The sequence below is a fragment of the Sardina pilchardus genome, chromosome 19, assembly GCF_963854185.1.
Source record: "Sardina pilchardus chromosome 19, fSarPil1.1, whole genome shotgun sequence".
In the NCBI taxonomy this organism is placed as follows: Eukaryota; Metazoa; Chordata; class Actinopteri; order Clupeiformes; family Clupeidae; genus Sardina; species Sardina pilchardus.
Genome location: NC_085012.1, coordinates 18,857,897 through 18,872,896, shown reverse-complemented (window position 1 = coordinate 18,872,896; position 15,000 = coordinate 18,857,897). Strand labels below are relative to the sequence as shown.

Here is a 15,000-nt window from a genome sequence, read left to right as displayed (position 1 = left end):
AGAGAGAGAGAGAGAGAGAGAGAGAGAGAGAGAGAGAGAGCAGACAAGGGAGTGGTGAGGAGAAAAACAATATGATGACTGAAAAAGAGAAAGCCATGATAATGATGAGGCAGATGATACATAGGAAGCAGTAGGAGAGAGAGAGAGAGAGAAAGAAAGAGAGAGAGAGAGAGCGAGAGAGAGAGAAAGAGAGAGAGAGAGAAAGAGAGAGAGAGAGAAGGAACAAGATATGAGCAAAATAACCTGCAGTTTCAGCTGAATTGACACCACTGCAGACACCAATGTAAGTTCAATCACACACACACACACACACACACACACACACACACACACACACACACACACACACACACACACACACACACACACACACACACACACACACACACACACACACACACACACACACACACACACACACACACACACACACACACACACACACACACACCATAGTGTAGCCACGGCACACACTGCTAATTACTGTATTTTGCTCCTGCTGTCTGCTGTCCACCCACAGCCCAGTCGTACGCATAACCCCGCACCCCCCTCAGTCGATGGCCATCGATTCAACAAGTGCGGCAGCCAGAAGTTGTGTGCAGCGTCAGGAAAGTTCCCGCCGCCAGTGGAAACCGGTCTGTGAGAACCGGTTCCGCTGCAGTCATCCGAGAACCGGGGGCCATTAGGCGTAGGCGCCGGTTGTCGTGGAAACAACGATCAACTTCTTAATGTTCTTAGATGAGCCAGCTGCTTGTGTTGTGATAGGGATTTAATGGGGAGGGTTCCTAAAGAGTGTTGTGCACACACACTCATAAACAGACACACACACACACATACACACACACACACACACACACACACACACACACACAGAGCCCCCCCATCCCCCCCACACACACACTCACACCACACACACACACACACACAGTTCACCACCTACACCAGCTGGACCTGTGGGTGCCTGAGGAGGATGAGCAACACCTCATCCTTTGTTACAAATCAATTACCACTGTAAACCACTCAATACACTATTTTACATTTACAGACAAGAGACCTCTGTAAGTGTGGCTGGTGTGTGTGTGTGTGTGTGTGTGTGTGTGTGTGTGGATATGTGGGAGTTGAACTGTCCTTATGCACTGAGGACCACAAGGATCTGCACAGAAGTCACTGCATATTCATGAGGCCATCTGATCGCCTACTTAACTTAGACCTCCCCCAATGGAAAAAGACACCATGTACAAATTCTACAAGGATCCCATGGCCTCTGCAATAGTGAAAGAAAACACATTGGGCAAAAACTACTGCGCACATACCCTATTGATATACAAAATTTACATAATGGATGTACCAAAAAATAAGGGTAGTTGTCTTTACTGTCTCCAACTCTAAACTATGTGCATAATATTTGGCAACGTTGCATTCTGTCCCAGGCCCACCTACTCGGAATGTAAAATCAGCAATCCCAAAGCATCGTGGTGGCGTGACATTTCACACACTCTGTGATTTTGTTTTGCCTCAGAAGGCTGACTTTGCCATTGCGTAACTCTCTAAATGCTTGCTTGCTCTGATAACGGATACAAAAAAATATATAAAGTATTTTGTGTTTGATGTGCGTGTAACCTTCTGTGGCTCCCATCTTGGCACAGCAGTGACAGTGCAACTGCTGAAACTCATTAGCATTTGGGTAGCTCAGGGAGCAGTGAGCTTCACACAGTCTACAGCTCAGCACTGTGTGTAGGTGGTCTTTCTGAAGCTCCAACTGGGAGGAAGGGGGAGGGGGGTGTAAATTGGCCAGATTGTATATAATATCCATCTAGTTATTTAGAAGGAAGTTACATTGCTAGAGAAAAAAGCTGTTGTGTCCAGACCTCATTTCATAGCTAGAGGGAAATAAATGAATAATGGACATGACACATGACAGGATGAACTCGCTACCACTTTCCTTCATTATATTTTCATTATGTTTTTTTCCCCAATCAGACTCCTAACTTTTGTTTTTTTATGAGTAACCAGACCAGACCCTACAACGCCTCTCTTCGGAGCTCTGGCCCTAAATTTACTTAACCAAAAATAGGTTCCAGTTAGAACAGATAAGAGGCGTTGTTTGGCACAACGTGAAGTGAAAACACCGGAAACAAAGGATTCGAGTGGCTTATTGCTCTTATAAATTGGTTACTTCAAATACTTGGCATGAATGTATAAAATGAAGGCGCACAGCTACAAGACATGAAATGACTTATTCATAGATTATCATTCTTCTGCTAAAAAATCTGTTTCTTTCATCAGAATGGTTGCTGAGCAACGTTGAGAGGCAGCATCTTGAACTTTTCTATCAATTTGTCATAGTGCAGTAATATACAATGAAATGTGTGGTCAATTACCACTGTGGAAGGGTTTGTGCTGGGTTTTACCACGGCATCGAACGTGAACGCCAATCACAATTTAAGGACCGGAACTATCCGTTTTAGAAATTGGATTTTAGAATGCATCTCGGTTGATCCAACCACAACCACTGAACCACTGTTTTACGCATGCTGGCCACTTGTTTTGAGGTTCCACTAACGCCATCGTCACATTCATTAGAGCTCCTAATGTCCGGAATGCATTAGAATGCATTAGCACTGCTAGCATTTACGATACAGAAGATGTGTGGTCCAATGCGTGACAGACCACTTCAGCAAGCGGTTTGAGTAATCGGACTACAAGTCTGTCTTGGTGATTGTTTACATCTGTATTTAGACCACTAGAGATCGGATCACCCGCGACACATTTGAAAAAGAAATGCAGATCGGGTCCCTAACTGCAGCATTACATTATAGCATTATAGATATATTGACCAGCTCCAGCCTCTTAAGGTCAAGCACACATGGTCATTCTTAACCAATCAAACAAGCAAGGTGTAGCTTTGCTATCGCCAATGAGATGTTTCCTCTATCAGGGACGTGCCCACCTTCTGCTACACCTGACACTCCATTGCTTGCTCGGCCAAAGTGTAGACAGGTAGTCTTTTCATGCAATAACATCTCTTCTCTTGACTGACTAACCGAATGCCTGTTTAGAGGGAGAGCAGCCGAGGGTAATGAATTTTTTCAGACAATCATTTCGCCCCTGGGCTACGTACTTAACCCTGCCTACTAAATAGTGGTATTTCTTCGGCAGCAAAATGAAAAATCTCTTCTGAAAAGGATCAATACTGGCTAACTGAAGCTCACGTGACTTGGATCCTTCCTTCAAGAGACTGTTCATTATTCATGTGTGAGCATATGCAGTGTATAGCCATAATTGGAGTGAATTGAATTGAAGGATTAAAGTAAGCGACTGATTGAATTATTATTGACCAGTGCTGTATAGCATGTAATGGAGCTATGCTCTGTTCTGTTGGGTTCTACAAATGAGAACCTTGAGAGTGAGGCTAAGGAACCCGAATTCACACGCAAGGTAAAGGCTCATGATAACACCTGCTATGAAAACATGCACTCTACATACTGAAACACACCAAAAACCTCGAGTCCAAATATTTCAGTGTGTAAAACAAATTAAGTGATTGACAAAGAGAGAGAGAGAGAGAGAGAGAGAGAGAGAGAGAGAGAGAGAGAGAGAGAACAGCACTCTCAGACAAACACACAAAGAGGCAGAGAGAGAAAAAAAAAGCTAAAGATAAAAGGGCTTTTTACCCCACCAAAAAAAAAAGGTCTGTAAAGAGGGGCTGCTTGAGGGGTTGGAAGAATAAAAAAAAGAAAAAAAAACAAGGGTGGCTTTTATACTGTCGGACTAAAAACAGCAATGGCAGAACAAAGCGATAAACAAAGGCGGAGTCACATGATAGCAGGGGCATTTCAGGCAGAGCGGTGTCACAGTAGAACACCCAGAGCCTCTGCCATGTGTGTTGTGGATAGAAGGCTCTCCTCTCCACTCCTCTCCTCTCTTCTCTTTTACTCTTCTGCCTGTTTCTGCCTCTCCACTTTTTGCTGGCTGATTTCTTTCAGATGACAGAGCGCTGAATAAAGACCTCCACACTCTGGGGGATCTCAGACCTCAGCAGCAGCGCAAAAACACAGCACAATAACAGCCCCAGACTCCCAGGGAAAGAGAGAAGGAGAGGGGGCACTAAAACAGCATAATAATAACAGCCCGAGACTCCCAGGGAAAGAGAGAGAGGGAGGGAGGGAGAGTCACAGAGAAAGTGTGAGAGAGACTGCTGTGGAGAGGAAATGTCTGTGTGCATATGTGTGTGTGTGTGTGTGTGTGTGTGTGTGTGTGTGTGTGTGTGTGTGTGTGTGTGTGTGTGTGTGTGTGTGACTCAGGGTGTCTCTCAGCATGTGTGCGAGAGAAATGTGTGTGTTTTTGTAACTTTGTGAGTTATATATATGTGTGTGTGTGTGTGTGTGTGTGTGTGTGTGTGTGTGTGTGTGTGATGTGAATTCCTCGCTACGGATGAACAACATGTATGCAACAGATGAATAATGTTGCAGTGAGCCAATCCACAGGTTCATTCCATCTATTGCAGTCTGCAGTCTGCTGCAAACCCCTGCCTTCTAGCTTCTCATTAGATGCACTCAATGTGGCCCCGTGTGTGTATGTGTGTGTGTGTGTGTGTGTGTGTGTGTGTGTGTGTGTGTGTGTGTGTGTGTGTGTGTGTGTCTGTGTTAGTTAATTAGTAAGGAGCCTTAGTACAAATCATCAAAATGCATGAAAAACTCCCAATATCAAAGAGTTGGAGATTCCTGCTGCCCACTTTCACTCATTTCATGTGCTCATTTCACATTTCATTTGTGTGTGTGTGTGTGTGTGTGTGTGTGTGTGTGTGTGTGTGTGTGTGTATGTGCTCTTAATTAGTTAGATCCCCTCAAACTATGCTAGCTCACCATCCTGAAGAACAACACAAACAAACAAAAAAAAAACCTCAAAGCCACTCGCTTCACTCATGCAGTCAAGAAATTGTTTTCTGGAAACACTGTGGCGTTCTGAAAAAAAAAAGAGAAGAATTTGATAACGTAATCAGTCCCTTACCGACTTCAGACATCTCGGCCACGGAGGTGGTGAAGGGTCCGTCAGGGAACTTTGGCGCATTGTCGTTAATGTCCTGGACCTTGATGATGAACTCCGACTCGGGCTCCAGGGGCTTGTTGGTGTGCCGGTTGATGGCCTGGGCGTGCAGGACGTAGTGGGTCTTGCGTTCGCGGTCCAGGCTCTTGGTGGCGTGGATGTCGCCCGTCGACTCGTCGATGATGAAGATGGAGCCTGCTCCCTCGCCGCTCAGGATGTAGCGCACCGAGCCGTCCCCTTTGTCCGAGTTTGAGTGGAGCTGGAGGAGATAGGAAGACAGGGATAGAGAGAGAGAGGGAGAGAGAGAGAGAGAAAGAAAGAAAGAAAGAAAGAAAGAAAGAAAAATCATGACAGAAAGAGAGAGAGAGAAGAAGGTTTTGATCATAAGAGAAGAGAGAAAGAAATAAAGATGGAGGGAGAAACAGAGGAGAAGAAGAGAGAGACAGGGATAGAAATAGAAACAAGAAAGTTACTTTGAATGACAGTGAAAAGAGAGAGTCATATGTTGGTAAGGGTCAGGACATTATAGGAGATAACATGCTTCTATGATGTGGATTGCCTGACTGAGGCTGATGGCTATAGAGCCCCTGGTTCCCGGGAGGGGAAATAAGCAACACACCCTGACGATAATGGAGGAGAAAGGCTTTTAGTGGTCAGGAAAAAAAAAGGAAAAGCATTTCAGTGGATGAAAAGAAATGTAACTTGGGTAACTTTGAGTAATGCGTTGTCAACGACACAGATTCAAGCAATTACTCTCGAAATTAAAGAGGTCTACACTTGCTCTTGCTCTCTTGCCTCACGGCATAGTTCCTTCATACCCAGGATCCTGTTAGCTAACGACTAAGTTACCAAAATACTACCCCAACGACAAGCAGGCAGGCTGAGCTGAGTAGCCTACTACTGACACGGTACTGAGACACACTTGTCATCCATCTTTAAGGTAGCCTACGATATGCCAAATCATACAGTAGCTACAGGGAATCAACAAAACATCTCCCGCCCCTGACTAGATCATACCATCCCCTTATAAAACACACATAGGCCTAGGCCTGTACCCATTCATCTTGGGCAATACAAGTCCTAAGACACACTAATGCATTGTATTTCTGGAACGATTCCATCGGATTGTTCCATTTTAAGGACATCTCAGACACTGAAAAGGATCCTCCTTATCAGTCCCCAAAGGAATTGTTATAAACAGCTGCATCATCAGAGAGGGTTGGGGGAATCTCCATAAAGACGGTTTGTACAGCAACCCTTAACCTTTTGTTCTTGGACTGCAGTTGTGTCCTGATTTGCACCAAACTTGCTTTTCAATGCTAGGGATGTAACGATTACCGGTATAATGGTAGCCTAAATCACGATAAAAAATCACCAATTGCCACTCTGCGTCTCTTTATGTACACGTCGTTCACATTAAATCCATTCCATCACTAACGTTACAGGACAACACCGTAGCCTAACGTTTGATTTTGAGCACAATGGGTTTCACACATTGGATCCAAACAACAGAAATTGCACACTCTATTGTGGGGTAAAAAGCACATAGCAAACTAGAAAAGCACTCAAAGACCGAAGACCTCCGCCTGTATTGTTCCTCCTAGGTTGTCATTTGACCCTAAACTATTCAAATCGCCACGACCTGGCCATACCCTGCTATTACACCGCTAAGCGAAAAACAAACGCCCCCGGAATTTCTTCTCCTTCACTGAAATTTTCATCGAAATCAATACATTACTTTTTGAGTTATCTTGCTAACAAACAGACAGACAGACAGACAGACAAGCAGACATACAAACCGATGAAAACATAACCGCCTTACCGGAAGTAATTAAACATGACCAAGGAAAGTGAACATCATAGCCTACAATGCCACAGTAACCTACCTTAGTTAATTTCGGCCTACTGTTGGGTTTAATGTAATTTCTGAAATAAGCTACACAATTTCATCTTGAGAGAGTTCCTTCTAGGTAGGCTAAGTATGATATTAGCTCAAATGTCATGTCTATCAAATATGTGCTCACCAAAATAATAGACATTAACTTTGGAAGACACTTAGGCCTATCCCTCCTATGATTCCAAAAATATTTAGTATTACAGGCTATAATAATGTTTTTTTTTTAACATTCGTTTTATCTATTGCCATGGAAAACATAATGAAAACATATATCCTTGGACTAGCCTACTTTCTTCTAGCCTAAAACCATGAAACCTAATCACTTCTCGTTGCTCTTAAAGTGACAGGCACTCAATCAGACCACCAATGACATTGACATTAAATGACATTGACATTAAAGATAGGCCTACATACTGTAGTTTAAAATGAGCACCCCCAGGTTAAAACATGTTTCAGCATTCCTGATTAAAAGTTACACTTTGGATAAGGTTTTGTCTATCTTTTTGTAATATAATAAACACTGTCACACTTTTTAAAACTATTTCAGCTTGTGTAGGCCTATCAGGGCTTTCTGAATATATTAAACACACAATTACAAAAAAACAAAAAAACATGATAATACAGAAAACCATAATACTTTTGGTCACTATAACCGTGAGGTTAACATTTCATACCATTACATCCCTATGCTGTGGGTCTTTCATGTAGGCGGGATACTTCTCCTGTAATGTGTCCTGGGAGCCAGCGCACAGATTGCCAATGTTCAAACATGCTTTGAGGAACTATTTCACATGTTGAAGGCACTAGGAGGATATAAGGTATAATGTGATCGAAAGGTTGGACGTAAGGTTATTTCACTTTATGGACCTATGGGCTTTATGCAATTTTCATAGAGAGGCAAGCGAGATCATATAAGGCCCTCTGTTATATAATATATCAGAGAAAGAGAGAGAGAGAGTGTGTGAGAGAGAGAGAGTGGGGTAGGGAGAGAAAGAGAGAGGGAGAGGGAAAGACGGAGGGAGAGAAAGAGAGAGAGAGAATATTGCAGTGCAGTGCCAGCTGCTGTAGGATCGATACGTCCCTCAATAAATAATCAGGATTCATTTATTATTCAGATTCAGGGGCCACCGTCTTTCCACAGTGGTCATTACTCAGAGCCGAGCAGGCGCCATATCTCTGCCCGCGATGGAGAGATGCAAGAAGGAATATGAGGAGGAGTGGGAGGAGGAGACGGACGAGTAGTTCTTTTTTTTCCCCCTTGCCTACCACACGAGCTGGGAGAACAATTACCTCCTCAACAAGGCGAACATAAAGCTTGAGATGGACATTAGATACTGCATTAGACATTCACATCACATGTCCGGTGCAGCGCCGAGAGCCGAGAGCCGTCAGTTTTATAATTTACTCGCGGAAAGTGCTAGCAAAGTCGCCCAGGACTTTTGGGTAGAGTGCCAGCGCCTTTCGAATGGAATGCTCTCGCAGAAGTATAGGAGACAGAGGGAGAGAGAGAGAGAGAGAGAGTGAAGATGCTTCTGTAATTGATAGCAAGGAGTCACCCCTTAACTGTTGGAAATACCACCGTTTTACCAATGGCAATAATGTCCTAAATCTGCAACTCCAAAACACCAAACTTTGTTCTGTTTGTGTCGGAATCATAAAAGAATGGAATCCTTTTTCTCTCTGTGATCTTCCAATGCATATTTAGTGCCTCTTACAACAGCTGAAATACAAAAAAAAAAAAAGAAAAAAAGAATAGACATCACTTTAAATGGTAATAGAACCTATAAATAAGCCTACACACACACACACAGAGGAGTCTTTCAGCATTAACAATACAGATATAAATAAATAAACATCACTCAAATATATGCAGCCCTGGAGGGGAATTAATAACGCACTGTGATACATTCCACATGAGCCATACCCGTCATGATTTACTAATCATAGCGTATATAAAAGCATTAAGAGATAGCCATTATGTATGCACATGTATTTAAAATGATACTGTGCATATTGATCATATATGTATAAGCATGTGATTTATTCTGCATAATATTTCATTTTATTGTATGTGAGCTGGTAATGTCTAAGCCTCTTGTGGAGTGAAGTCTGGGGGCTAACGTGGTGTTCAGCTACAACTGGCATCTGTGCCACATCAGTGCGCACCTTCAGATACCAGTCATAAGCCTGACTGCTCGTCTGACAGGCCTGGAGGGAAGACTGACAGGTAGGCTACTCTGGACGCCTTGTCGAATGGACCCCCCCCCCCCCCTCGACACCTCCTGCTGTCACCCTCCAACAATTGTGTGATTTACGCGCACGCTCTCGTTTCCCCTTTCGGATCAACGACATCCCCCTTGCACCCCCCTCCCTGGCAGTGAAAAACACAGGGTAAACAGAAACTGTCACAACGTTACTGCATTTTGTCTCTCTCTCTCTGCTGTCTGAACTGGAGTTGAGCAGTTTATTTATCCGTTTGTTTGTTTGTTTTTGCCACGCTGTGTGAAAAGGACCGCACTAAGCGATCTGAACTCAGAGGCTCAGCCCCTAATGCACACGTCGACGTGGATGAGAAAGGAACGGCTAATTAAAATGGGCGCGGGATGATTACGGGGCGGGTGCGGGTGCTGTTCCCTCTGCAGGTAAACACGACGGCGGTGTGGTGTGTGTGCGCGCACGCTCACTAATTAGGGGGAGGATTGAGGGTCACTGCGAAGCCACTTCTATTTAATCGCATAGTTGTTAATGAGACGCGTGCGATTAAATAAACACACACAGGGAATTCTGCTGGATTAGACACCAAACATGCGTGACGAATTCTCTGTTTTCTATTCTTAAGGCTGAGCTTGAATCTCACACGAGGCGCCAGTTTTTATAGGGAGTGAGTGTGCGTGTGTGTGTGTGTGTGTGTGTGTGTGTGTGTGTGTGTGAGAGAGAGAGAGAGAGAGAGAGAGAGATCGCAAACAACAGCTTTGGCGAATCAGCAACACATAATCTCAATATTTAACCAGCAAACAGATGCCACTTCATTAAATGAAATGGTGTCAGCTATGGTAAACATGACAACCTTACAATCTACAGTATTTCTCTCTCTCGCTCTCCAAATGTTTTCTCGACAGTGAGGGGAACTCATTCTCGCCTCTTGCCAAAGAAATCTCAGAGCTGTGGTCAGTGCATCATGGTAAACATGACAACCTTACAATCAACAGTATTTCTCTCTCTCTCTCTCTCTCTCTCTCTCTCTCTCTCTCTCTCTCTAAAGGTTTTCTCGACAGTGAGGGGAGCTCATTCCTGCATCTTCCGAGATATCTCAGCGCTGTGGTCAGTGCACCATGGCAACACACTGCCTTCCTTGCCCAGTGCCGCCTCACCCAGGAGGGCCACCTGGAAGCCCATAAATTGTGCTTAACCTGCAGTCAGGCCGCTAATTCGCCCATTGACTTCTGTCGAGGCCGTCTCATATATCACGCTCCGCCAGAGGGCCCCTTAACTCGACCCGAGACCTGCCAGACGACCCGAGGCCAGCTGCCATCGCCGGGGGTTACCGACCGTCGCAGAGCACGAGACTGATGGAGCGGACAGATGCACAGGAGACAACTGACCACAACCACGGAGGATCACTTTGCACACTCGTATCCTCTTGATTATGTGAATGTAGTGCTGACTGATGGGATTACATTGTGAATGAATGTATGAATGAATAGACGGTTAGGTGTGCATGTGTGTGTGTATTTGTGTATGATAAAGATAGATAGATAGATAGATAGATAGATAGATACAGCAGATAGTGCAAATTTAGCATGCCTCGAAGACAGATTGCTTTCTAAAGCCTGCCAGAGGACAGTTTGGAAGATGTCTCTCTCTCATCTGCATCTGTTTCCCAAACCTTGGCTCCTCCAAATGTAAGCAATTGAAAACACTCAGCTCAAATTCGTATGGTAACTGTCATCGGCACTCCTCTTTCTCTGTCTCTCTCTCTCTCTCTCTTTCTCTCTTTCTCTCTCTCTCTCTCTCTCTCTCTCTCTCTCTCTCTCTCTCTCTCTCCCTCTCTCCCTCTCTCCTTCTCACCCACCAGAGGTCGTGAAAATAATGGCACAGCATACACACTCAGGGAAACAAACAATACCCAAGGCTTTTCATTTGTTACTTTTGCGCTGCCGCTGAAGACACACTTCATGTTCAAGCTGTAAACACAGAGCTGTTTCAGCAATAATATGGATTCAAGTGTCTTGTGCAACCAGGGCTCAAGACACAAGGACAGCTACAGAGAGAGGATTAAAAGCAAACAATAGGCTATAAATAAAGTGTGTGTGTGTGTGTGTGTCTGTGTGTGTGTGTGTGTGTGTGTGTGTGTGTGTGTGTGTGTGTGTGTGCGGGTGCGGGTGCGTGTGTATGTGAGTGTATGTGTGCATGTGCGCATGTGTGTATGTATGTGAGTGTGTGTGTGTGTGTGTGTGTGTGTGTGTGTGTGTGTGTTTGTATGTGAGTGTGTGTGTGTATGTGTGTGTGTGTGCGTGTGTGCGTGTGTGTGTGTGTGTGCGTGTGCGTGTGACAACATCGGTGAGTTTAATGTCCTTTCCCTACCCTACACCAATTCTTAATTGCATGAACAGGCATTATCGACAGGGACATAATAACTTCTGAAAAACACTTTGCAACACGCACACCACACCCTTTATATGGAAACGAAACACAAAGAGGCTCGTATAAAATCACAAACAACAGCATCACTGAGAGGCCACTGCTGTTTTACTCAACGCTGTTTACTCCGCGAGTCCCTGACTATCTCAGGTGCTCAAAGTCAACGCTTCCTCCGTATGGGTATTAGATTCTGAGCGCGCGCTGGCCCCGGCGGATTGTAAAAGTGTCAGTGATTTATGATGGCAGTGAAGCCAGGTATTGACTGGCGTGAGGAGGACAGAAGAAAGGGCCATTAATGGAAGTTCACTGAGGGGGGATATTCATTACTGCCAAGATAATAAAGGAACGGGGAGGATTGACTCGGCGGCGATATCACCAGAGCTAAGCGCTGGCCCCTGTGTGTGTGTGTGTGTGTGTGTGTGTGTGTGTGTGTGCGTGAGGCTCGGAGACGCCGGCTCTCCCAAGGGAGCCCACAGTACATCAACAGCAGATGAAGCCTCTAGATAGATAGACAGAGAAAGAGATAGAGACAGGGAATGATGGAGCGAGAAAAATAATGAGAGAATGAGAGGGAGAGAGAGTGATGGACAGAGAAAAGGAATTAGAGAATGAGAGGAAGAGAGAGAGGGGAGAGAGAGAGAGAGAGAAGAGCTTCCATTCGAAGTTGCATTGCAGCTTTTCTATGTGATCATGCATATAAACGTGTGCCTTTTCAACAGTCTTTCAACATTATTCCTCTGACTCATATGCCCTTGCCAGGTGTCAGTGTACAGTAGGTACTTGTGACCTGTGTGTGTGTGTGTGTGTGTGTGTGTGTGTGTGTGTGTGTGTGTGTGTGTGTGTGTGTGCATGAATGTGGGTGATGACTAAGAAAACAAGGCAAAGAGCTGAAGATTTGGACCAAGGTCATCTTTCCCTCCATGGAGGACAGCAGGGCCTCATAGAGATGCATCAATGAAAGATGCCGGAATAAAGCAAAACATAAACAGCAAACACAACATCAAGGACCAGCAGAACTCAGCCATTATGAGAATCCCACAATAGAACCCCAGAAAGGCTTTTCATCCGCTCACACTGAAGGTTATCTCTCCCCATTTCTCTCAATTAAAAGAGTGCTCGCTTTCTGTGGGAGTGTGTGTGTAAGGAGAAGTAGGTGTGGCTGGTTATATTCATATATATATATATGTATATATATATGTGTGTGTGTGTGTGTGTGTGTACGATTGTGTCCCTTGGGCTTGTCTTGCACATCTTGCAAGCTAGCAGACTGTGAATTAAAGACAGCTTAAGTTGCTTGTGTTTGTGTGTGTGCTCGTGTGCTTGTGTGCGTGTGTGTCTGTGTGTGCTTGTGTGTGTGTGTGTGTGTGTGTGTGTGTGTGTGTGTTTAGATAAGCGTGTGTATATTGTGTTGTGGTTTTGAGCAGGCAGTCAGTCAGATCATTTATGAATCAAAGGTCAAATGCTGCAGCCAGCAGATCTGCTGAGAGAGAGAGAAGAAGAGAGAGAGAGAAGAAGAGAGAGAGAGGGAGGGAGAGAGAAAGTGGAAGGAGGGAAGGAGTGAAGCAGAGAGGGTGAGGGGGAAGGCAAGGAGTGAGAGAGGGAAGGAACGCTGACAGATGGAGAGAGCAAGAGAGAGCGAGAGAGATGAGGTGAGGAGGGCAGAAGAGGAGACAGGGATGGTATGGTGGGGAGTAGAGAGGAGAAGGGAGAGGGATGGTATAGAGAAGAGAGTGAAGACAGATGATGTGGAAGGAAGGAGAGAGGAGGGAGGGATGTATGGGACGGAGGGAGGGGTAAGGAGAGGAGAAAAGGGGTGATAGAGAGGAGAGGAGAGCTGATAGGGATGATACTGTATGAAGGGGAGGAGAAGAAGGAGGGATGGTATGGGAGGGTTGAAAGGAAAGGAGGGGAGAGATGGAGAAGCTTAACACTCATTTATCAGTAAGTATTTATGTATATACACCACAAAACAATAACATACACAAGTAGTTCAGCCTCAAAGTAAAAGACATACAGACCACAGACCATAATGCTGACCACTTCTTCATATTTAAAAACAACTTCTCCATCCTCCCCAGCCTCATCCACAATGTCACAGATCATGTTATAATCTGCATATTCAGTTTACTTCTACCTCCCAGCACCCCCTAAAAACCACAGACCATAATGTTGAATACTTCTTCATATTCAAAAACAATTTCCCCATCCTCCCCAGCTTCATCCACAATGTCATAGATCATTTTATAATCTGCATATTCAGTTTATTTCTACCTCCGATCCCATCCCCCTAAAAACCTCCATAGAATTAGTTCAACCACACACCTCTCTTCACCTCTCATCTTAACCCTTTCTTGTTTTCCAGATGGCCATTTCTGCTGAACCCAATAACATATGTACACAAAACATACACTTGCCTTCTATTCTTAACCTCATACAGTATGCCCCCAATGAAATGGTAGGAGGAAAACAGTTACCCTAACTCTTTAAACCAGGTACTCAGAAGCTGACAAAGCTCCCCCATCCTTTCACAAAAACATCCAACATGTACAAAGTATTTTTTGTTGAGGTCCTGAGGGGGCTTTGTCTCCCACTTCACAAATGAACCATGCTATCCCCACTTTCATCCTCATCATGCAAAGCAGAAGCTGAGACTAGCACCAGAGGACGGGGATACATCATCTCCCCATTGGTGCCCCGGTCTCCAAGGCCTCCCTAGTACATGCCCCAGGCAACACAATCTGCACTTCCTCCAGCTCCCTCTCCAGAAGTCTCAATGACTGGATTTCTGTCTTTAGCTAAAATGAGGTCCTCTAAAGCTTAAAAAACAATTCTCCACAGCCTCAAGACGAATAAGCAAATAGAAAGGAGACAATCTAGTTTAAGGCCAGTCCTTCCAGATTCAAAAGGAAAAGCTGACGGTCATATCTGATGGGCGTTACCCTCAGGCAACTGCCACAAAGCCCACATCTGTCCCATAGACCAGCTTCTGAGCAATCAGCGGCTGGAAAGCACCAATCCAAATCCAAAAGACCTTGTCCCCCTTTCCAAGTGGGTTGATAATGAAAACACTTAAGTCATCAGTCTAAGCAAAAACACAGCTGGGATGACAGAGGAGAGGGGAGAGAGGGATGGTATGAGAGAGAGAAGAGAGAGGGACGGTACGAGAGAGGGGAGAGAGGAATGGTAGAGGAGAGGGAAGATGGATGCTATGGAAGAGAGGAGAAGGAAGAAGAGAAATGGATGCTATGGAATGGAGGAGAGGGAAGTAGAGAGAGGGATGGTGTGGGAGAGAGGTGAGGAAAGAGGGGTGGTATGGGAGAGGAAAGAAAAGAGAGGGATGGTGTGGGATGAAGGGGAGGAAAGAGGGATGTTATGGGAGAGAGGAGAGGGAAGAGGAGAGAGGGATGGCAGGAGAG

The 15,000-nt window shown here is 44.8% G+C and overlaps 1 protein-coding gene across 1 annotated transcript in view; it reads right to left on the bottom strand.

Moving 5' to 3' along the window:
• LOC134065879 (cadherin-18-like) overlaps window positions 1-15,000 on the bottom strand; it is a 117,854-nt gene that overhangs the window by 80,886 nt on the left and 21,968 nt on the right. Inside the window, exon 2 of the mRNA XM_062520978.1 lies at window positions 5,011-5,305. Coding sequence (XP_062376962.1) covers window positions 5,011-5,305 — 295 coding nt within the window. The remainder of the gene's footprint in view (window positions 1-5,010; window positions 5,306-15,000) is intronic.